This window comes from Mustela nivalis, assembly GCF_964662115.1.
Source record: "Mustela nivalis genome assembly, chromosome: 2".
In the NCBI taxonomy this organism is placed as follows: Eukaryota; Metazoa; Chordata; class Mammalia; order Carnivora; family Mustelidae; genus Mustela; species Mustela nivalis.
Genome location: NC_139021.1, coordinates 124367402 through 124392304, shown reverse-complemented (window position 1 = coordinate 124392304; position 24903 = coordinate 124367402). Strand labels below are relative to the sequence as shown.

The following is a 24903-nucleotide window of genomic DNA, read 5'->3' as shown; positions in this document are numbered from 1 at the left end:
TTTAAATTTCTCTCCCTGTCTCTGACTCTGACTCTCCTTTCTCCCTTTTTCTTTTATAAGAAATCTTATGATTACATTGAGCTCACTTAGATAATCCAGGATAATTTCCCCATCTCAAATCCTTTAATTTAGTCACAGATGCAAAGCTCCTTTTGCCATGTAAGGCTACATATACAGAGGTTTCAGGAATTAGTATCCAAGCATCTTGAGGTGCTTGGGGAGAATCATGCAGTCTACCAGTCAATTTTGGAGGATACTAAAAATCCAACTTACTATTTTAAAAACTATTGAAGAAAGGAGAAGAACTTAGCACTTATCCTGTCTTTTCTATATGAACTGTACCTCAATTTAATCAAACAATTAAAGAGAGGAAGTTTCTATTCATGGAAGTATCCAGCTCATAAATAGAAAAAGAATGATGAAGTAGAATGTCACCAATTTTAACCCTTAATGAAATAATAGATTTAGTAATAATGATCAGTGGTTGCTAACATCACCAAAAAGAAAACTAAACCTTATTTGCCTCTTAATAAAATTGAACATAGCCACCTGTAAATTCTTCTTTCTAAGCATTTGAACTTTAATTTAGTCAGTCTTCCAACATTTAACTATCCATTTACTAGAAATATGGAAGATAGAGAAATGTTAAGAATAGCACAAGAACACAATTGGTAAACTAGGCTCTGGAAAATTCTATAGGATAGAAGATGTGGACTTTTCAACAAATTATAAGGAAATAAAAAATACAAATAGTGAACCTATAAATTTAAAATGACATAAGAATCTTTTTTTCTTTTTTTTTAAATTTTTATTTTTTATAAACATATATTTTTATCCCCAGGGGTACAAAAAAAAAGCTAAAATGACATAAGAATCTAATTGCAATATGGGTATTTTATTTGGGTGCTTCAAAGAAACATACAAACAAACAAATGGATACATAAAACACAAATACAGACAAGTTATAAGATAATTTTGAACATTAACTACATATGTGATGATTTTAAAGAACTACTTTAAATTCATTATATTTTAGAATCACATATTAAAATATTTAACCATGGGGCACCTGGGTGGCTCAGTGGATTAAGCCTCTGCCCTTGGCTCAGGTCATGATCCCGGGTCCTGGGATCAAGCCCCACATGGGGCTTTCTGCTCAGCAGGGAGCCTGCTTCCCCCTCTCTCTCTCTCTGCCTGCCTCTCTACCGACTTGTGATCTCTCTATCAAATAAATAAATAAAATCTTAAAAAAAATACTTAGCCATTATGGCCACAAGATCATAACTGTTGGAGCTAGGTAATGGATATATGAGGGTTAATATCCTATTCCTTTATTTTGTATTTGATTGAAATGTTCCACAATAAAAAATTTTTAAAAAAATTTCTTGGTAAAGTACCACAATGGCACTTTTTGATTACACTGAGTTTACAGGCCAATTTGGAATGACATGATGTCTTCATCAATTGAGTGTTCTCAACTGGGAACATGTTTTACTTTCTATTTACTCAGAATCAAAACCAATTAACTTTACTAAAACTACTTATTTTTTTGTATTATCCTTGCATGTTTTTGTTATGGTTTTCATTATTATCATTGTGATCCTTTTTTATTTCTATTAGCTGTTACTAATGTATAAGAAAATATTATTTTCTTAATGATGGATTCATAACATACCATCCGCAAATAATAAAAGCTTTGTGTCTTGTTTTAATATTTTTCTTTTTCTTCTACTTTGACTTCTTTTTTGTTTTATTACATTGGCTAGGAAATAAAAAGCAATGTTGGTAATAATAATCAGATTTGTCTTTTTCCTTATGGTATTTTAATGTTGTCATTAAGATGGTTTTAGAGAGTTTCTTGTGTTGGTATATTCTCAGTTAAAAATTATATATTACTGAATAACTGAAGTTTTTTTAAAGTGAAAAATGGGTGTCTAATTTTATCAAATACTTTACCATATCTATTGAGATGGTCACTTGATTTTTCTCCTCTTAAGCTGATAAGGTACTGAATTGCATTAATAGATATCCCACTGTTAAACCACACTTGCACATATGGAATAAATCCTATCTGAACATCCAATCTTCTACTATATTTCACTTCCTAATATTTATTTTTATTTATTTATATTTATTTTTTATTTTTTTATAAACATATAATGTATTTTTAGCCCCAGGGGTACAGGTCTGTGAATCGCCAGGTTTACACACTTCACAGCACGCACCATAGCACATACCCTCCCCAATATCCATAATCCCACCAACCTAATATTTTACTTAAGATTGTTCTATCTATTATCATACCTGAGACTGACCATAACTTTGTGTCATTCTTTTTTATTCTTGATTATAATTTATTGTCAACCATAGAATAAGTTGAAAGCATTCTCAGATTTATACTAACTTCAAAGAATGAGTTGAAAGCTCCCTAACGCCTTCTATCCTCTATCATAATTTTTATATAAAAGGGAATTATCTACTTTAGAAATGTTGGTGAAACTAGTCTATAAAATCTTCTAATGCTGGAGCCATTTTTATATTTGGATTTTTCAATGTCTTATGTAATTATCATTCCGTTAAGATTTTCTACATGCCCTCAAGTAAATATTGGTAATTCACAGTTCTAAGTATTTTTTTTCTATATTTCAACATTATACCTGATACTTTATTAAAAGTTTTCAAATCTTATTTTAAATTTCTGAGATTTCTATTAGTTCCTTTTTCAAGAATACAATAAACTTTCAAACTTTCTTGAGAATCTTAATCAGACTTAAAGTCTTCTACCATTTGCTCTGTCAACTCTGTTCCTTAGCTATTCTTGATTTATTAATAGAGTTTAATGTCTATCTATGATTTTATTTTCCTCAACTTCTTGGTGATTTTGGGCTGCCAGCTTATCTTTACATTAGATGGTCTTGGTTCACTTGCTTGGAGATGTTTGTTTGCCAAAGTTTGCTGCCAGAGACTACAGGAGAAGGAAAATAATTGTGGCAATTATATGTACCAGTACCTTATACTGAAGGTATATTCATGATTTCTCCTGGAAACTTCAGAACTGAAGTTTTGGTGTCAACGTCCAAACTAGTTTCTTTAGTTTGGGAGCAAATACTATAGAGTCCCTATCACAAGCAGCAGAGGGTAAAGGAGATGAACAGTGCAGTTGCTCTGAAAGCAGTCCCCTACATGCTTTTTTCCTTCTAAAGCTTTCTCCCATTTTCATTTCAATGAGGGATGCTTACGGAAATGTCATTAACTCCGTAGCATCTTCTTTGCATGTATTAGCTGTGGTTTCATCTAAACATAGTTTTACATGTTATAAAATCTTTTACCCATTACATTATGGATTTTTTGATTTTTTGGCCTTATGGAATTTTGGATGGAAGAGTCATACATGTCTGCTTAGTTCACTCTTTTGATTAAGTCACTCTTCCCTTTTGCAAAGGCTCTTTCTGTTTTTTGGGGGGAGCTATTCATCCTCTGACACTCATTCAGTATGGCTGTTTGGGTCTTCCAAGAGCATGACTCCACTCCTCTGGCCACGGTGGTTAATTGAGAGTGGACACATGGCACAAGCATAGCCAATAATGTCAACAATGTGAGAAGGAATGTTCCTTTCTCCTGGAGTTGCTAACCTGGAGCTGCCTCTGACATATCTCCCACCAGTTGGAGGAAAGACTGTGTGCAGTAGAGGGCAATGAGACCAAAACAAAAAAAATCAGAGAAAAGTGATGAAAAAGGTCCAAGAGAGATGAGAATTGACATATATGCATGCATACACACATTCACATGTTCACATCGTTTGGCTACTTAGAGTTGGTTAACCTTAGTCCAGCTCATTTTCTATTTACCACTTTGTGATCAAGTAATATATCCGTTTCTTTTTTTTTTTTTTTTTTAATTGCATGAACTATTTTGAGTGGGATTTCTTTCTTGGTGCTGAAAGTATACTGCCTAAATCATTCACAACCTTTAGATTTTCTCTTAGGATTTTACTTGTTCTTAGAAACTTCTATAAACCTATAAACGTTAGATGTTCCTCTTTGTCTTCTATTTGTTCCCATAGTAACATAACATTTTGGGTTCCATACTATAATTATTTAATCACCTTTCTCCTCTCATTAGACAGCCAACTCCTTGAGGACAAGAACTGTTGCTTATCATTGTGTATTCCTGGAAGTTAACAAAACCTACAGTGTAATAGTAACATATGTTGAATGAATAAATAAATAATTTTATATTTGTATCATCTCATATTAATAGATGCTGGGTGGCAGATACCTGACTAGAACCATGACTTTGGATATCTGCTATGAGATTTTGATCATCACCATTGTTAATATTTGATACTGTTCTTTGTGTGCAATTTTTAAATGTTTCATGTAGTTTTTAGGTAACAAAGGCAGAGAACATAATAGTTTCCAGGTTTCTTGCTGGGTGGGGCCTTAGGTTAAAGGAAATACATATCCCCAAAGGAGATTCTGATTCCCTTACAATTCTTGTGTCAGAGTATCTGGGTTAATTGCATTGTCAAAACTAGACTTGGAGAGCTCCTGGCTTACAGGACTAAAAGGGAGTCCTCGTCTTTTTATTTATTTAGTTAGTTTCCATCCTTTTTGTTTGTTTATTTATATTTAAATTTTAGTGAACAAACAGTGAAAATTAGTTTCAGGAGTAGAAATCAGTGACTCATCCCTTTAAATAGTGAGAGAATCTCATATACTGCATCCTCTCAGGAGGCCACAACTATGGGAATTTGCTACTTCCATTCTGTAATTATCCTAGCTCAATCAGATTGTTTACTGCCTTCCAACATATATGATCTGTGAACCACCAAATGAACTACAAAACATGAACGGTACAGAACTGTATCTATTAGAAATGTTTCTAGACTATGAAGCATCTCAAGTCAAGATTATGATTTTACTGGAAATATGCTTCAATGATCTAAACATAACGTGAAACTTCTTGGAAAAGGTGAGTAGACACAGCCAGAAATGATCACTAAATTCCAAAACAAAAAAAAAAAAAAAAATATTTTTAATTAAAAATTTAAAAAAAAAAAAAAAAAAAGATGATTTTTTTAAACTAAAACCCAAAAAAAGTATGAATATAGTTTACTCATGTTCTTTTCATGATGGAAATTAATATTTAGTAATTATTTTTAGAGGGGATTTGCATGTTTTATTATAACCATCTATCAATAATTAAGAAAGAAACTAAATTTTGCTAGTGTTCTTTAATTTTAACACTAGCCTGAGAGTCAAACTTGAAACATTTATGCAGTTGTTGTGTCGACCTTATTTGGTCCCAGAGCACTGAAGTCAGCGTGAATAATCTAGCAGGGCAGACCTCTGTCTCCTCTATGAAAGGTCGTTAATTAAAAAACATATTTGCACCAAGAGTTATCAGACACTCTACAATGACATCAAATATTATAGTATAATATCTGCTTTGGTTAATCCTTTAAAGTACCATGAGTGGTCTAATACTTGAAGACCCAATATCCATTCACTAAAGATTTTTTTTATAGTTCTGGTCAGCTTGGAGAAAATACAAAAGACAAAGGAAAATAAAGGCACCAATCCCAGTCTACTTTCTCCATTTTATCTTTCCATAAGCATAAATGTCACCTAAATATATCCTTACAACAAAGAAGAAAGGCGTGATTGTGTAACTAACAAAGGAAAAGGGAGTTCTTTATGAAATTTTTTCTTGATGATTTTAAATATCTGCTTATGCTGCTGTTAAAACCATTTTCATTTTTCCGAAGTTTTGCTGAATAGATGAGATAGGGTATTATTCCAAACTGATCATTACTGCAATTCTGCTGCACTAATGATGTAATTCTCCAATGGAAATATTTTCAGTAAAACTCTGTCAAGTGACACATAATTTAAGATACAGTATGAAGAGGGGCACCTGGATGGCTCAGTGGATTAAAGCCTCTGTCTTGGCTCAGGTCATGATCCCAGGACCCTGGGATCGAGCCCCCGCATTGGGCTCTCTACTCAGCAGGGAGCCTGCTTCCCTTCCTCTCTCTGCCTGCCTCTCTGTTTACTTGTAATCTCTGTCTGTCAAATAAATAAATAAAATCCTTAAAAAAAAAAGATATAGTGTGAGGAGAACACAAAGAAAACGGACCCACATGGAGGATGAATAACAGTGACTTAGGTGTTAATGATATAAGCACTTTATAAACTTCAGAAAAATAACACTCTGGCAGGAAAAAAGTTCGCACATTCCACCTGGTGCTTAATATCCAGAAAATTAAAAAGATCATGTAAACATACCATATTCACTCTTTACTTGTGACCAGGGCCTCTCCTTTGTCTGGTACTTCTGGGCAACATTACCTTCTCCAGTAGTTGACAAAAAAAGAAGCACTTTTTATGGCATCTTTAGCCTCCTTAAGATGTTTTCTTACCCGCGATTTATTTATAGCAATTATGAGTTTGTAATTAATATATAAAGCTGTTCCAAGGTATCTTTAGGTAGATAATTTTTTATAGAAATGTCATTGTATTCAATGTCACTGAATCACTTACATAGTATCAACTGAGGGGCCACTATGGTGCATTATACTTGACGCTTTGATAGAAAAACAGTGCCTCATCCTTGCCTTCAAGGAAATTACAGTTGAATTGTGTTGACTAATTTAATCCACAAAAAATAATTTTAAAAAGTGTGCATCAGGGGCGCCTGGGTGGCTCAGTGGGTTAAGCCGCTGCCTTCGGCTCAGGTCATGATCTCAGGGTCTTGGGATCAAGTCCCGCATCGGGCTCTCTGCTCAGCGGGGAGCCCGCTTCCCTCTCTCTCTCTCTGCTTGCCTCTCCATCTACTTGTGATTTCTCTCTGTCAAATAAATAAATAAAATCTTAAAAAAAAAAAAGTGTGCATCATAGTGTATCATTATGTGCTTATTGGTGTAGTAAAAGTACCCAGAATTCAGCAGAAAGAGATAAACTAGAATAAAATAATAGAATGTGATTAAAGACATTGTCTATACCCTTCCTTTGAGATGTGATGCAATTAAGGAAGATTTGCTTCACTGAGGAAGTGGGATTTGAATTAGACCTTAAAAAAATGAGTAGATTGAAAAAAATGTGAAATTAGAAGAGATTTAGCAATTAATTTATCTCACTTCCTTACATTTTCTTTGTATGAAGACATACATAACCTATTCAATTTTGCTTTGTCAAATAATCCATAAATACATAAAGTATATGTGATTAACAATGCTTTTAATGCCCAAAGACAGCTTATTTTCTTAATCCAAAGCTCACTTTATGTAATTATTCTTTTTGCAAACTACTAGTTGGTTATATTAACACTTGAGTAATCTTGACAAGAAGTTGCTTTAAGCAGTTAAAGATCCAGATGCTGATCAGCATGCATTAAGTGATTCAGCTTAATTGGTTCCATCTAGATAAATTACTTACCTCAGTTCCTATCACAATTTCTTCCCTGGTAGAGTAGAATAGAAACTCATATAGCTTGTAGTGTTGAAATAAGCTGAAATACAAAAATAAATGTGCAACACTGATAAGCTTATATTGGGAAAGAAAACAAATATGTGAGAGTATTTATTAAAGGAAAGTTGTTCATAATGATCAAACGAAAGACATTAAACACTAATATGGAGTTAGCTACATCTTTTATTCCAAATGAATTATCCAGAAATGGTGAGAAACTAATGATTTACTCTTTTGAGACATTGACAGTATAACACAGTACATAATATAAGATCAGAAAATTAATCTGTGATGTGTGGAGAGGTTTGGGATAAGGGAGCAATTAGACTACATTTTGACTTTTCTTGGTTGACAATCAAATAATGCACTGCCCCTAAATAACATTAAATTTCACATTATTTTTCATGTTTTGCTTCAAACTGGAGTCAATTTCCTCTGGAATGAAGGCATTGAATTCTATAATCTACTTCCATATCAATTACGTCTCATGTTCTCAAACTGTTTCAAGATTAAATTAATCTCTGATAACACCTGAAAATGATGCAACACGAACTGAAATCCATTTAGAAGGTATCTGGTTTTCTTATAGAATATTTGATCACAGGTCAAAAAGAGGAATTAATTTAAGAAAGATAATTCTTCAGTTTCTATCCAAAGATTAGGCGGTCAGTATATAAGAACTGTGAAGAGCTAAAGGATAGGAGTCTTAAAACAAGTTTTTCTAGTAAGTTTAAAGATTTCAGTGAAGTATTATTGAGAGTTAAAAATTTACTGAAGGGCTGATTTCTAATATCCTGTTTGTGATAATATTTGGATTTTTCTAATTCTCTTCCTGCTGGTTGGGAAAATTAATAGACTCATAATACAGCAAAATGCCCAAGAACAAAAAAATTGTCTTAGTGGTTTCTCTTTCACTCTGGTGCCTTTTGCTATTTAAGAAAATTGATTTTAATATAACTGAGAAATTAACATTTGCAAAATGTAGCTACAGAGCATGTATAATAATGGCTTCTCCTGAATGCTGTAATGGATCAAAGTTTCAATTCATTTGAAATCAATGAAGAAATCCTCAGGCAGCTGGGTCTGAGTTTTATCAGCAGTTGATTTCACTACTAACACAATCCATTAAAAAGTGATGTGCATGCAGACTTCAGTCATGGGTTTTTAAATTTTTTGGGGAAAAAAAACCTCACATATTCAAATTAGTCATCAACACTCAGAAAACTAACTTAGCTTTTGACATTAGCTTGATTTGTTGGCTAGAAAATACATCAAGATTAGTGAAGTTTGATGATTCAATGAAGCAAAATAAATTCAAATTCTCCTTCCCTTACATTGCTTACCTAGAGAGAGCTTTAAGGTTAAAAATATTAGACTGGCCATAACTGATTTTGAGTAAAAAAACTGAAGCCTGTAGAGTATTTGGAAATAACTTGACTTCCTTTCAGTGAATTAGTGTAAATTTTCCTTGCATCTCATGTTACACAAATAAGTTAATTCATAAATCTTCCTTCCTGCAATTTTATAATCTGTCAGACTTATTCTCCTCATTGCATATAAGAATTAGATTGTCTCATGCCAAAAGGAAAATTCACTTCTTGCAATGAAAATAAAATTCATGACTTGGATGCAGTAGTCAAAGATACAAGTTGGGGCAAGGCCAGGACTAGTGTAAGACAGATGGGGGGAGTAGGACACCTACTGAAGAGGCACTTTTCAGGGCTAGGATAAGTTGCCTCCATTGCCTCACTCTGGTCCCCATATTGGTTGAGGTTCTCTAACTTTATCAAGGAACTATTCAATGACTTCCTATGGGAACAAAGTGACACCTCTGCTATGGGAATACATTTCCTCTTTCTTTAGAAGGAAGACTTCCAGCTGACTCAAACCCCTTGACTATTTTGTTAAACATCTTGTCTTAGTTCTAAATCAAAGGAAGAAATAAAATGGGTCAAGACATCTGGGCTCCGTGCCAGGAAGTAGGATACCCTGTTGTGCACAGAGAGGCAGTGTTGATTTTCTTATATTGAGAAATGCCTGTGCACATTACCTTTACCTGATTCCCAATGAATGGGTAGAATACACAATGACAGAAGTGTACTTGGATCACATATATCTAAATGATGTCTTATATTGACAAGCTGCAGTAGCGTTTATATTTGTATGTATTACATAAAACATATCAATATATATTACCTGAGTTGATTGGTCAGTACCTACAATAACATTAGAGAGGAATTTTGGTATTAGTTTTTTCCAAATCACAGGCACATGATGGAGTATACAATTTAGATTCTATTAACAGTATCAAATAAAATTTCAATTTTATTGACAGTTAAGTTTCAGGTTCTATAGGTCATGTTCTAAAAACTACTCTCTCTAAGTTGATGAGAGTTTCACTGGTTGAGTAAATTTAATATCAGATTAAATTGAAACATGCTTATACTTTCAATAATTGAGTTAGCTTCATATTTACAAAACTTCTTTGTAGTCATTAAAATGAAAAATATTATATGGTTTAACTGCCATTAAATTTGTATTTGTGGACCTATGAGTCATTCTAAATAGAAATTGTAGAAAATGACATTTGTCTTTACACAACTTCAGTATCGATTCTAGATATCATACTAACTGATATTTTATTTTTTTTGTAACAGATGCATTTAAATGTATAATTTCTTTAAATCACAATATGAAGATTTAATGGCATCAAAAATAGTTCTGATTTACTTTACATGACTATCTCTCAAATACTACTTTTTTGTTGTTGCTTTTAGAAATGAGGCTAAAAATTTTTGGTAAGTAAAGTTATCCTGGTAAGCATTTAATGGTGACTAACACCGGAATCCTTTCCTAACTTAACCATTTTCTGAAATGAAATGTCAAGAAATTCACTGGTGAGTGTGTGTCCAGAGAGACAAGACGAAAGAGAAAAGAGGTGCCATCTTTCACCATCTAGAAAATATCATTAGGACATCTGCATGGGTTTAGTTGTTGTGGTTAACTATTAGTCCCAGTGTCCATTATAAACATCTGGGATTTAGAGCTCAGATGTAATAGTGTGTTCTTCAAAGAGAGATCTGGTGGTCTCAAATAGATAAAGAAGAGAAAGAAGGATGCTATATAAATGTGCAGAGAATTCCCCTCACCCACTGATTCTGTTGGGCAGAAAGACCTCAGAAAACAGATTCTCCAGTTCTGAATTTCCACTTCCTTCCTTCCTCCCACACAAGGACCTTGCTTTACTCTAATTGATATGAAGAGTACTGTAGCTTTTAGTGAGAGACATACATTAGGAGGTATATGTTTTATGCTAAGAAATCATGTTATATCAGGTGTTATTATATAAAAAAGACATTATATCATATACTATTATTAATTCATGCCAGAAACCAGTATATAAGCATTATCAAATAAAACATGTTAATATTTTAAAAGCTTCCAGACAACAGCTAGGATCTTTGCCAAGCAAATGATGAGCATGTCTAGGACATCATGCAGCATGCTTTATTTTGGAATTTTTAAAATTTAAAATTGGAAAACACTGCAGTATATAGTAATGGAGGAAAAGAGATATTTTGTAGAAGATTTTAGTTAGGCAAAAGAAAGATTTTACCAACTCTTATTTAAATATTTGTAAACTCTAAAAATGTCACTTGGGAGAGGTGCATGACTGTAATAGAGACCTTGTGACATTATATAAAAGGATTTCTTATTTCACCAATGAAGAATCACTGTAATAAAAACACTTTCCCTCCATTCACCATCATTTTCTAAGCATAAAGAAAAACTTGATGAATTTAATTGGTCAATACTACAAAATATTTTAGGGCACATAATAAACCTAAGGAAACTTGTACATAAATCTCTTTAATTTCTAATACAAAACATCTAAAATAAATGTTTAAATGGAAATGAATGTTATTCTAAAATGTGAAATTTTGATGCCAAGGCCAACTACTAAAATATAGTCTACTGTAATTAAGTCTGATTAATCTAAAAGAATAATTTTGTTAATAAAGTGATATTAATTAGAAATTCAGAGAAAAAAAGAAATTTTTGGATAATCTATTATAATTTCAGATGAAATTATTCTTATCAAATACAAACCTTTTTTTAAGAATGGAAAGCTAGCCAAAATCTCAATGTCCTGAAATTTACTTGTTGGATTTTAACTTTCTCTCATTATTTTAATATTATCTCATTATTGGCTGGGTTAATTATAGCATAAATTCTGTAAATATCTAAAAACTGAATTCATTTTTATTTAATAGACATTTTGTAAAAAATAATGAAATGAAAAAATACATGCTACTGAAAGCAAATCCATACCTGATTTTTAAGTAATCGATGACAGCATTGGCTTGTTTTATATTAAAGACATTCGATTCCTCATTTTTCTGTGAATGTGATGGTCCTGTTTCAGCCATAACTTCTCCAAGCCATTTTATGCTGTCTTCCAAAGACATATGCAGTGCTAAAATAAGATCCAGGGAAGTCTTAAGCATTATTTTGATAGATGTTTTGGGAAAAAAATAATCCAAGATGTCATTAGTGTGCAAATATTTACTTTTTCAATATTTGTGTGGACAATGGTAATAGCAATGTTTTTTTAATGATAGGTTAATAATTACATTTTTTATAAAAGAATAGCTGATACACCCAACAATATAATGCAACACAATTGTCTAAAGACTTTGTTTCCATTTTTAAGATGCAAAGATAATTTTAAATCTACCCCAAAATTACTTTAAAATAGAAAATATGCTTTTTAATGGTCTTAGAATAAGAGTGTATATATGGAAATGAAACAAAAGTTGTTTGGATTAGCTGGTGAGGAAGACCTACATAGTAGGTTCGGTTACTGTAGACAGGAGAGCTGATCAGAACTGAAAATGTAAATGAACAGAGTCAACCAACACTTGGCTTTGACTGATTGTTAACATGTGGGAATTTGGGACTGAAGATTTTCAATAGATGCCAGAAATATGTATTTTTATGTAAAACATCAAGATATTTTTTTTCTTTTCCAAGCTACAGACTTATAACTTATGTAAGCTGTTTCTCAAATGTATGCCTGGTGGAAGTGGTGAGAGCCAGATGACAGTGCCGAGTGACGCTGACACCACTTTGCCACCATTACCAAAAATAAACAAGTCAGTGATTGTGGTCTCTTCTCTTGCAACTAAAAACAAACAAAAAAGCAAAAGTATCTTGTATGGCATGTGTCCAGTTGAAAAAAAAAGTAGATAAATGTCAAAAACTTTAGACTTAACATTTATAGTGTCTATGATACAAATAGGAACTTCCATCTTCTTTTCCTGTTTAGTTATGCTCATTTTTACTTGTGGCAGGCAAAATACTATTACATCACACACACACACACACACACACACACTGACAAGTGACGAGTATAGACGTAAAACTGAAGAGTCTGGAGGTGGAGAACTGAAAGTCTCTAGCAAAGGCGAGTTTGGACAGCTTCCTGGGGGAGGTGTCTGCTGGGGGCTTGGAGGAAGGCTCCAGGGAACCCTGAGCTGTTCCATGTAAGCTCCTCCCTCCAGGTCAGTCCCAACCAACTCTCCATGTCTCTCAGGAAACCAGTGCAGTTAGGACTTCTCGCTAACTGAGTGAATTTTTCAGGGCAGCAAGAGAGGGTAATGCACAGGATTTATGAGAACATAAGCTGATTGTTGGACATAGCCACTTCTGGTTACACAGCTACCCTTTCACTTTGGGATGTGTTATGACCCCAGATTACTGATAAAATGATAGTAAAGCAATTAAAAATTTTAGGAAGATACTATAATCACTAACTTGCAATTTGTTTCATCTAGATTCCTATTTGTAGGAATTAGAATGAAACAAACTATGTTAGCAATTAAAAACTGGTTTAATGAATGGCAATTTGTCCCTCTCTCATAGCCTCCCTCCAGATCATCCTTTATAGATGTCAGATACACAAATTATTGCTGGATAACTGAGCTTTCCTCTATCATTCTAAGGGGAGCTCAATTATTATTGTACACTTTTTTCCCTATGATCCCCTTCTTTTGAAACTTTCTTGGGATAGCCTCAGAAATGAAATATCTACTGGATAAAAGCAATTCAAAAATGAATGGATTAAAAATCTGAATCATTTTATTACTAAAATGGTATTAATTAGAGATGCAGAGAAAAAAGAAATTCTTAGATAATTGATTATAATTCCAGATGTAATTATACTTATCAAGCACAAAAATACATTTATATGACTATTTCCTTATGTTGAAATATAATTGACACTTTAAAACTGTTTTTCTATGTCTAATGTCTTTCTATAGATAATGGCTTTAAGAATTAGGAAAGTTATCATTTCACTTATCTAACTGAAATATTTGCTCTTTTAAAAACCACATTTAGTGATGTGATTAAAATGTGAAAGATTAAACCTTTTAAATAGTATGTTCTGTAAGAAATAAAATTTATCTTCAAAAATTTACAGTAATGAAAGAGCATGCTAGTCATAATTCGTTGGAAGATTTAAGATGGTAACTACCCCTAACTTACTAGCTAGGTGAGCTGAGTTTCATTTTCTATATCTGTAAGTGTAGAATAAGACCAATTTTCAAAATTATGGTGCTGTTGTGAGGTTCAAATAACACATGCATGCCAAATAGTTGAGAAACTGAAATGCTATGTACACTAGTATATTACGTATGTATAGTGTTTTCTAGAATTAGCATAAAGTTGGCAACATTTAATATAGTAGTAGGAAGGGTGAGTTTCTCACTCATAGCGGCTGATGCTTGTGGCTTCAAGGAGTTATTTAATCTTTCTAAATCTCATTTACTTTTTAAAAAAATTTTTAAATGGAGAGAATAATAGAACTATTTCAAGGTTGTGTGTGAATTAAATGAGATGGAATTTGGAAAGCAAATGCACGGTAACTGGCGCAAGTTAATCCTACCCAAATGTTACCTATTATTATCATTCTTATTTAGGGGGAAGCAATTCAATTTCATAGAACTAAAAAGTATCCTATGGTTATTTGCTAATATTCATGTTATATACAATGGAATAAATCTAAGCCTATGGATTTGGACAGAGGTCAAATAATCTAATACTTGACAGCTTCGTTCTTGGTCAGGCTCTGGAAAAACTAAACCCAAAAATGTATACTGGTTTTTTGTTAGTTAGTTTGTTTGTTTAAAGATTTATTTATCTATTTATTTGAGAGAGATGGATTGAGAGAGAGAACAAGAGCAGGAGGGGCAGAGGGAAACAGAAAGAGAATCTTCAAGCAGACTTCATGCTGAGCGCGGAGCCGGACTTGGGGTTCGATCTCAGGATAATGAGATCAGGACCTAAGTGGAAACCAAGAGTCGGTTGCTCAAACGACTATGCCACACAGGCTCCCCAGAATGTGCATTAGTGAGAGAACTGTATATATCCCAGGTTGCATAATCTTTTAGCTTGATTCACTCTGATTCGAGGTGGGTTGTCTGCAGTATGCCTTGTAGCACTAGCATGAGACAAGGAACAGATCAGAAACTGAATCAGTAGAAAATGCAGTTCCTCACTGGAGTTTTATTAATGGGCAACCATGTGCTACAACTAATAGCCCCAACTATGTTCTCTGTAGCTTTTTCTATTAAAATGTTGCTGGATGGGAATGTTCACTGTGGGCTCAGGACTCTACCACATTTTAGTTTAAGTATAAACAGACTTTTCCTCTTTCTCTGGCATGCTTGGCTAAAATTATATTCTTTCCTCATGATAGTTATAACCTTGTTAGGTTTAAAAGTTTGAGAGGATTTTTTTTTTTCCTTCCCAAAGGAAAAACTAGATCCCTGACTTTTTTTTCCTGCTTGAGTTTTATATGTGCACTTTCACTCTCTCCTAGTTTATGAGTAAGTGGATGGATCCTGCTCAAGTTTTTAAAATTCATTTTTGAACTGATATCAACAATATAAAATTTCACCTAGAAGAAATATTTTGGGTCAGTTGTAAGTTATGGAAAAAATTTAAAATGGAAATATCTTGTCAAATTTGGAATGTGAGATTCATGAAAATGTTTTACTTTTCTTTATTCTGTTTCTAGTTTGTGAACACTCAGTTTAAAGTTTGCAAACCATAGGACTGCTCACATCATATATTCTTTTTTACAATTTAATTTTTGCATAGGTGATACATTCACATGGTTCAAAAACCATATGTGAAATACATTGTAAAAAGGCTTCCTTAACCTTTGTTGCACACATGCTCAGTTCCCACACTCTTCCCTACAAAAAATTTTTCTCCAGTGTTTTTGAGAAATAATTGACATATGTCACTGTGTAAGTTTAAGGCACACAGCATGATTTACCACGAGATGGTGGCTGCAATGGCTTTAGCTAATATACATCTCATATAGATACAATAAAAAGAAAAGAAAGGAAAGAAGATAGAGGGGAAAAAATTTCTTTATGATGAGAACTCTTAGGATTTACTCTCAATAACTTTCTTTTATACCACACAGTGGTGCTAACAGTAGTCACCATGTTCATTACATCCCTAGTACTTATTTTGTAACTGGAAGTCTGTAACTTGACCACCTTCCACCTCTGGTAAACACAAGTCTGATCTCCTTTTCTATAGGTTCAGTGTTTTCTTTCTTTCTTTCTTTCTTTCTTGTTTTGTTTTGTTTTTGTTTTAAATTCTACATGTATGATTATACAGTATTTATCTTTCTTGGTCTGACATTTCATTTTGCATAATGGCTTCAAGTTCCATCCATGTTGTCACAAATGGTAGGAATTTTTTAGTTTTTATGGATGAATATCATTCCATTATTATATATTTACCACAACTTCTTTATTTACTCATTCATCAATAGACACTTAGGTTGTTCCCACATCTTGACTATCCTAAATAATGCCAAAATGAGGATGCAGATATACTTTTGAGTTAGTGTTGTTGTTCCCTTTGGATATATTCCCAGAAGTGGGATTGCCAGGTCAAACGGTTGTTCTATTTTTAATTTTTTTGAGGAAACTGAATACTGTTTTCCATAGTGGTTTGTACCAGTTTACAATCCCACCAACAATGCACAAGGCTTCCTTTTTGTTCACATTCATGCCAGCATTTGTCATCTCTTGTTTTCTGATGATGGCCATTCTAACAGTCATGGGGTGGTATTTCACTGTGGTTTGAATCTGCATTTCTGTAATGACTACTGATATTTTCATAAACCTGTTAGCCTTTTGAATATCTTCCATGGAGAAATATCTATTCAAGTCTTTTGCCTATTTTTAAGTTGGGTTATTTATTTTTGTTCTATTGAGTTGTAGGTGTTCTTTGTATATTTTAGATACCTATGGAAAGCTTTTATTAGTTTTTTTCCATATTTTCTTAGTATTCTTTGTATATATAACACATAAATTCTCATGCTTGTCTTTCATACACAAAAGCACACAATTCTACACCTTGTCTTACTCAATAACAATACACAATTCCCCATACCATACCTAGAAAACATCCTCATTCTTTTATTTTTATAGCTGCATAGTATTCCATGTTAGGGATGAGTTAATCCCTATTGATAAGCTTTTAATTTCAGAGTAGTTTCAGCTTGAGAGAAAAGTTTCAGTAATATCACAGAGAGTTCCCATATACCCCAGACAGTTTCCCATATTGCTAACATTGCTGTGGTATATTTGACACAACTAATGAACAAATATTGATAATTTATTATTGTCTGAGTTCATACTTTCTTTGGATTTCTTTATTTTTTAGTTTTTATTGAAGTCTTTTTTTCTGTCTTAAGAAATTATGCTCATTAATACCCAGGATACCAAATTACATTCAGTCATTATGCCTCCTTAGACCCTACGGTTTCTCAGACTTGACTGGGTTTTGATAGCTTTGACAGTTTTGAGAGGTATGAGTTGGAAATATTGTAGTAAGTCCTTCAATTTGGGTTTGTCTACATTTTTCTCATGATTAGGCAGGGGTTAAGGATTTGGGGGATAAAGACCATTGTGCCATTCTTATCACATTATATCAAGGGCACATGATATTTGACATGGCTCTTCATTAACGATGTCAGCCTTAGTCACCTGGTTGAACAGTATTTATTTGGCTTCTCTGCTGTGGAGTTCCAGTTTTTTCCACTTTCCATGCTGTCCTCTTTGGAAGGAAGTCAATGTATATCTCATACTGAAAGGGTGAAGAATTGTGCTTTAACTTCTGGAAGGTGAATTATCTACATAAATTATTAGGAATTCTGTATTAGGAATTTGTATGTTATCCAGTTGATTATTTATACAAATCATTAATTTGTATCAGTATGGATTTGTGGATGTTAATTTTATACTTTGGACTATAATTCAATATACTATGTTATTTTGTTCAAATTGTTCCAACTTGGGACACTAGAATCTTTTCAGTTGTCTTCTCTATTCCATTGACATACCACCAGCATTTTGATTTTTTGAGCATTTACTCTTAGTCACTACAATATGCCCCAGGCTCATCTTCTATGTTCCCTGCTCCAGGTCTACAATCAGCCATTTCTCTAAGGAGCCCTGGTTTCTTTTATTGGAGAATTAAATTATAAAGCAAGACCTAGATCCTGGGTATGCTTATTAATACTGGATGTCATTGCTTCTAGGCCCTCTCCATGGACAGAGCTAAGAAGCATATATGTGTAAACTTGATGTACAACTATATATCTGTATCTACATTATGTTAAACATGAGTCATGCTAATGTCTCCAGGTGATATTTCTAAGGTTTTGCTTTTACAAACATTACTGCAACTGATGACCTTACATACACGTGTGTAAGTGTATATATAGGATAAATTCCCAAATGTAGAATTGCTGGGTCAAAGGGGACAGTATATTTGTAAATTTGATAGATAGCTGCTAATCTAAACTTATGGGGGGGGGTTATATATATACTCCCTTTAGTAATATAAGATAGTACATTTTTCTCATAGCTTTGACAGCTCAAAATGCTACCAAAATTTTACAATTTTGTCAATCTGATATATGACAAATGACATTTCTGTGTAGTTTTAATTAGGATTGTCCTTATTACCTTTAATATTAAATTTTTCATTTGTTTAAGAATCACTTGTTTTGGGGTACCTGGGTGGCTCAGTCAGTTAAGCTTCAGACTCTTAGTTTCAGGTCAGGTTATGATCTCACAATCCAGCCCAGTGTCAGGCTCTGCACTCAGTGGGGAGTCTGCTTCTGATTCTTTCTCCATCTCCCTGTGCCTCTCCCCCGACTTACGTGTGTGTGTGTGTGTGTGTGTGTGTCTGTGTGTGTGTGTGTGTGTGCATGTGTGTGTATGCTCTCTCCCTCTCTCTCAAATAAATCCAATCTTTAAAAAAAAACCAAAACACTCTTGTATTTATTTAGTCATATCCTTGGCTTGTTCTTCTATTGCATTATTGGTCTTTTTCTTCTTGCTTCTGCATGCTCTTTTTATATTATAGAACTTAATAGTTTGCTGGTGTCTGCGATGCAACAATTTCCCCAGTTACTTATTCTTCTTTTAATTTTTCTTTTGGTATTCTTTTCTCTGTAGACTTTTACTTTTATATATCAACTTTAATTATCTTTGTCTTTATGTCTTTGGAATTTTGAGGCATATTTATAAAGGTTTTCCCCACCCAAGGTTGTAAGAAATTAATTCATATTTTCCTACAACATTTTTATTGTTCCGATTATTTTATATTTAAGTAAAAATGTGACCCACTTGAAATATATTTTGGTTTATGGTTAGAAAGAGGGTTGGATTCAATTTTATTTTTTTCTAGAAGGACACAATATTATTTATTGAATAGAATATATTTTCATTATAGATTTGAGATGTCATTCAATCAAATACTGAATTCCAATGCTTGGTTATATTTCTACACTTTCCATTGTGTTCTTTTGGTCTGTTTGGTCATTAACCACCGTGTTCAAATATTTGAGATTTTATAACACTACTATTACTAATTCTACTGCTAATAACAAGATATGTTATGGTTTATTACAGTTTTTAAAGACAATTTGTATTTGCTTACTTTCCATATATTTTTAGAATCATCTTGCCTAGTAAGTCAGTCCAGGCAAAAACATCAACAAAAAACTGTTGGTATTTTTATTGGAATACTAATATTATATATTAATTTAGAGAGATTTAGCTTCTCTGTGATGTGGAGTGTTTCCAAGAATGTTGAAAGGTTTTTCCAAATGTAGAAAACTTCCTTGTGACCTTTAAAAGTTCTGGAGTTTTTTACATAGGACTTGTACATTTCTTTTTAAAGTTTATTCTTAAATAGTTTTTTGTCAGAGTGTATATATATTTTGCTTTCATTAAATCCCTTTCTTTTACTACATATATATTTTTAAAATTATTATTAGATTTCTTCAATTTTTACTTAACATTCTAGAAAAATAATAAGAAATTTCAAGCATTCCCATCTATGATATCACATTATATTTAGTAGTCTTGTCTCCTGAGGTTACCCTGGAGTGAACATTTCTCACTCTTTTCCTATTTTTGATAACCTTGCCAGATTGGGAGGTACCAGAGTGAGATAGTTTGTACAATGTTCCTCAGTTTGGGTTTGTCTAACGTTTTCCTCTTAGTTGACATGAGTTATGCCTTTTGACAGCTTTGCCCATTTTTTTTTTAACTTTTTATTTTTTATAAACATATATTTTTATCCCCAGGGGTACAGGTCTGTGAATCACCAGGTTTGCCCATTTTTAATAGAATTATTTGTTTTCTTATTGTTTTGAGAGCTCTTTATATGTTACAGAAACAAGTCTTTTGTCAATATGTGATTTACAGATATTTTTTCCCTATCTGTAGCTTGTCCATTCTTTTTTTTTTTTTTTTTTTAAAGATTTTATTTATTTACTTGACAGAGAGAGATCACAAGTAGATGGAGAGGCAGGCAGAGAGAGGGCGGGGGAGCAGGCTCCCCACTGAGCAGAGAGCCCGATGTGGGACTCGATCCCAGAACCCTGAGACCATGACCCGAGCCAAAGGCAGCGGCTTTAACCCACTGAGCCACCCAGGTGCCCAGCTTGTCCATTCTTTTAACAGTGACTTTTCATAAAACAAAACTATTATAATTTTATGAAGTCTTAATTTATCATTTTTTTCCTATATGCATCATGGTCTGGGGGTCATGTCTAAGAAATTCTTGTAAAACCCCAGATCATGAAGATTTTCTCCCAATTTTCTTCTAAAAAATTTATAGCTTTACATTCTAACTTTATGCCTATGATCCATTTAGAGCTAATTGTATCAAATAAAATGCTTAGGCTGAGCTATATATTTTTTTCAATATAGAGAGAAATCGTTCCAACATATGTTGAAAAGATTACACTGTTCTGTTGAATTCCTTTTACATATTTATAAAAAAAAATCAGATGACCACTTTTGCATCAGTGTATTTCTGAATTCTGTCTTCTGTTTCATTGAGCTATGCTTTTATCCCTTCACTAATTCAATATTGACTTTATTATTGTAACTTTACAGTAAGCCTTAAAATTGGGTATATGCTTTTTTGGAGCTTTAGCCTTATTTTTGAAATTGTTTTAGCCATTCGAATTCCTTAGCCATTCCATATAAATTTAGAAATCAGCTTGGGATTCTGGCAGGTTTCTCTGTATTGTTCAGATTGGATAATTACTATCACACTATGTTCAAGTTCACTAATTTTTTTCCTTTGTCTCTTTTCCATTTTGCTATTATTTCTATCTAATGAGATTTTAATTTCGGCTATTGTATAATTTTGTTCCAAAATTTCCATTGATCTCTTCTTTATACCTTCCTTTTTTTTTCATGATTCTTTAAAAAATTTATTTCAAGGATGTTCACAGTTGTTCATTTAAGCATTTTTGTAATACCAGTTTCAGTCTTTAACATATAATCTCAATATCTATTTCATCTTATAGTTGGCATCTATTTATTATTATCTTCCATGCAAGTTGAGAGTTACATGATTCCTTGTTTGCCAAGTAATTTTGGCAATGGTGTTGAAAGATTACTGTTTAGAGACATGTAGTACTCAAAGATTCTATAAATATTTGTCCATTTCCTCATTAGGGAAAAAAACAACCAGTCTGTCTGATCAGTTAATATTATACAAATTAGTTTCATTATCAAGTTTAATTATTTTTTTTCTTCTATTGGTACAATTATTTATCTTTTTGCTTTTTAAAGATTTTATTTATTTATCTGAGAGACAGAAAGAGAGCATGAGCAGACGAGCTTAGGGACAAGCAGACTCCCCACTGAGCAGGCAGCCTGACACAGGGCCTGATCCTAGGAGACTGGGATCATGACTTGAGCTAAAGGCAGATGCTTAACCTACTGAGGTAGTGGTTATAATACCTCCCATGCAGGAGTTGCTCTGAGGTTCAATAATGCATGTTAAAGATTAGAACCAAACTAATGCCTAGCACACAGAGTTGGCAATACATCAGTAATAGATTTCTTTCCTTTTTTCCAAGAAGCAATTGTATTTATTCTGAAAAAAAAAAAAAAATTATCAACTGAAAAGTGCTCTAAGGAAGAATTTCCAAATTTCCTATAGTAACTCATTCCAAAGTTATATAAGAAAAAAAGTCACAAAATCTAAGTTATGTGAGTAATGTCTATTTAATGGGGTTTAGATATTGACTTACGTACCTCCTCTCATTAGTCATTTATGAGATATCCCAGTAATACTTGTAGGTAAGATGAAATGAAAACAGTTCAAACAATGAAAAAATACCTAAATAAATGTGAACTACATGATATTTTGGGGACATACAGCATTGATAAGATTTTTAAATGAAGTTAACAGATCTTTGGCAAGTTAATTAAGAGAACTTTAGCCTATTAAATACTGTTTGAAATTTCACAACTTAAGGAATTTCACAACTATATATATCTTTGCTCTACCCAGAAAAAACCTTATAATTTTCACTAAAGGAATTGCAAGAAAATTAGGAACTTTTGCTTAAGAACATTAATGTAGATAGTGGCCTAAATTTTCTTTAAAAAAAAAAAAGAAAAAATAATGTACTTACTTCTAAGATTATGAAGTAACATATCTAGTAAAGTCATAAATTTTGAATATTGAATAACAGAAAATTCCATTCCTCTAGCCCACAAAAATCCAGATACATAATAATCTAGCAGAATGGCTTCCTTTAGACAGGTGTTAAGGTTTTTGAAATTCAAAAACTTTTTCAATTTTCTGTAACAAAAAGGAAATCCAGACATTAAAACCAGATTAATGCATAGCTCCTTTTCTAAGTTTTGAAAACACGAAGATTTTTCTTGAATGAAAATTCTATAATGCCCTAAATCCAAAAATATTCATAGTTATATCAAAATTCTAAGTCCACAATGACATTCAAAAGGAAAACAGAGAGAGGGAAGAGGAAGAAGAGATAAAGAGAGCAAGAGTCCACACTCCTGTTGGTCTTCTTCTTCCATTTGGTCTCTTCTTGTAATTCTCCTTCTCACCTTCCTCCTCTTCTTCCTTCTTCTGTCTTCGAAGTACAACAACTCATTTTGTCTATGCTATAATTTTCTATTAACCTTCAAATATTTTTTTGAAATAATTTCCTTTTCATTTTTTATACTTTTCTCAATACTGTCTTCTAGGTCCCTTAGGGTTTTCAGCAGTGTTAATTGCCCCTTGGGCTGTTCACAGAGCTCTCTCTTTTCTACTCTACCTTTTTACATGCTTTATTACCTTTTATTTCGTTATCTCTTCCTTGAGTTTTTATATCTCTATTTTATACTCTTGCTGTGGTTGCTTCATAAGTTGTCTTTTTAATTCATGATAAAGGCTCCATAGCTCAGGGGTTAGAGCACTGGTCTCGTAAATTCATGATATATGTTTAACTATTTTTTTTTTCTGCTCATGGCTATATTCATTTGGTTGTATTTTCTTTCTTGCCAGTTTTTTTTTTTTTCTTAAAATGGTTTTGTATGCATATTCCTTTTTTTTTTTTTACTCAGACTTGGCCATGTGACAAGCTATTTTCTGTACAGAATCATTTATTCTAGTTTTTTACTCATTTTTCAATTAGTGGGGAAAAGGAAAAAAAAAAGTAGGATGGGTTCTCATTACCATCACATAAACAATCTATTTCTTGTAAATATGGGAATTATCTGTTCTAAGCCTGTATATCCTTGTCCTGCTATTGCAAACAAGTGTTCTTGAAATAGCACTTCCGGGTTTTCTTCTCACCTAGGAGAATAATTATGTTTTTTAACTCACTCTAAGATCTTCAACTATGTGTATCTTTCTCATTCTTTCTCTTTCATTTCTGCTTGAACTATAATGCTTCTGGCAGTCATCCTCTATTTTGTGGTTTGGACATACAGCATTCTCCTTGTTTGGATAAAGAAGTTATTGGTATTTCCTTGTTGCTTATATGTGTTTTCTGAAGGACTGTATATGGGCGTATGACAACTTTATACTGCCATTTCAAAAAAGGAAGTCCTTATTATTCATAATATTGAAATAGGTTCTATAATCAGAATAATTACAGCAGGATGAAACAAGTTTGGGAAAAAATTAAGCTGATGTTGTATTTAACCTCTAACATAAATCTTATTATCTACAGTGGTGTCAAGGTAGACCTCAACCACAAAAGTGAGTTCTGATTCCTCTAAACCAATTAAGATAATCTCCCCCTCTTCCCATAATGCAATATAATGGTATTCAATATATGGCATTCTCTATAGTAACTACTGGTCTGTGGTGGGCACTCTCCTAAACTGTTCTAATTCCTAAGGATGAGGCTTATTTTATTCTGTGGGACAAAAATACAAGAGTAAATAAGTATGTTTGATTGCTACTGGCAGCCACCTTGTAGTCATAAGAAAAATCAATTCTAAAATTATAAATTTCTTTATGATACTATGGAGGACTTGAGTCAACTCCGGAGTCAAATATCTCTGAACATTTTTTCCCAACAGTTAGTCTTCCTTCTTACTGTACATTTCATCTGTCATCTCCATGCTGTTCCTTAAAAAAAATTAGATATTTGACTTAAATAGTTGATGTGCTCTTTGCTTTTAATTTTCATTTTTTCAGTGTCTGATTATATGTAAATGAAGCCAACTATTTGTCTAAGAGTATTTTAGTGAAACTTCTTTGACCACCTCTATCTTTGCTCTCCCCCATACCCCCTCCACCACCTTCCCTAGTACCATTTGAATCTTAACCTTCAACTTGAATTGCAGGGCTGACTATTCACCATTTCTAATCTCAGCTCACAGATTTCACCCCAAAGGAGGTTATGCAGGGAAGCATCTGGAGCAAGATGCTGCTGCAATTTGAATGCAAAGGTCCCAAGCATTTTACTGGCAAATCTTTAAGTTTTTCGTCTGGGGATAAGGGAAGACGGGACATGGGAGAGGAGAGAAGGCTATAGCTGTGGCATTAGAGA

The 24903-nt window shown here is 32.9% G+C and overlaps 1 protein-coding gene across 6 annotated transcripts in view; it reads right to left on the bottom strand.

Moving 5' to 3' along the window:
• The window catches only part of CABCOCO1 (ciliary associated calcium binding coiled-coil 1), a 114372-nt gene that overhangs the window by 77132 nt on the left and 12337 nt on the right, over positions 1-24903 (bottom strand). For 4 of the 6 annotated variants that reach the window (XM_082719181.1, XM_082719176.1, XM_082719179.1 and 1 more), the window contains exons 3-5: positions 22522-22691; positions 11805-11949; positions 7440-7512 (exon numbers count right to left, since the gene is read on the bottom strand). In XM_082719181.1, coding sequence (XP_082575307.1) covers positions 7440-7512; positions 11805-11949; positions 22522-22691 — 388 coding nt within the window. Of the gene's footprint in view, positions 1-1379; positions 2966-6887; positions 7075-7439; positions 7513-11804; positions 11950-22521; positions 22692-24903 lie in introns of those variants that run through there. The other 2 variants (XM_082719178.1, XM_082719180.1) reach the window with 2 other exon arrangements.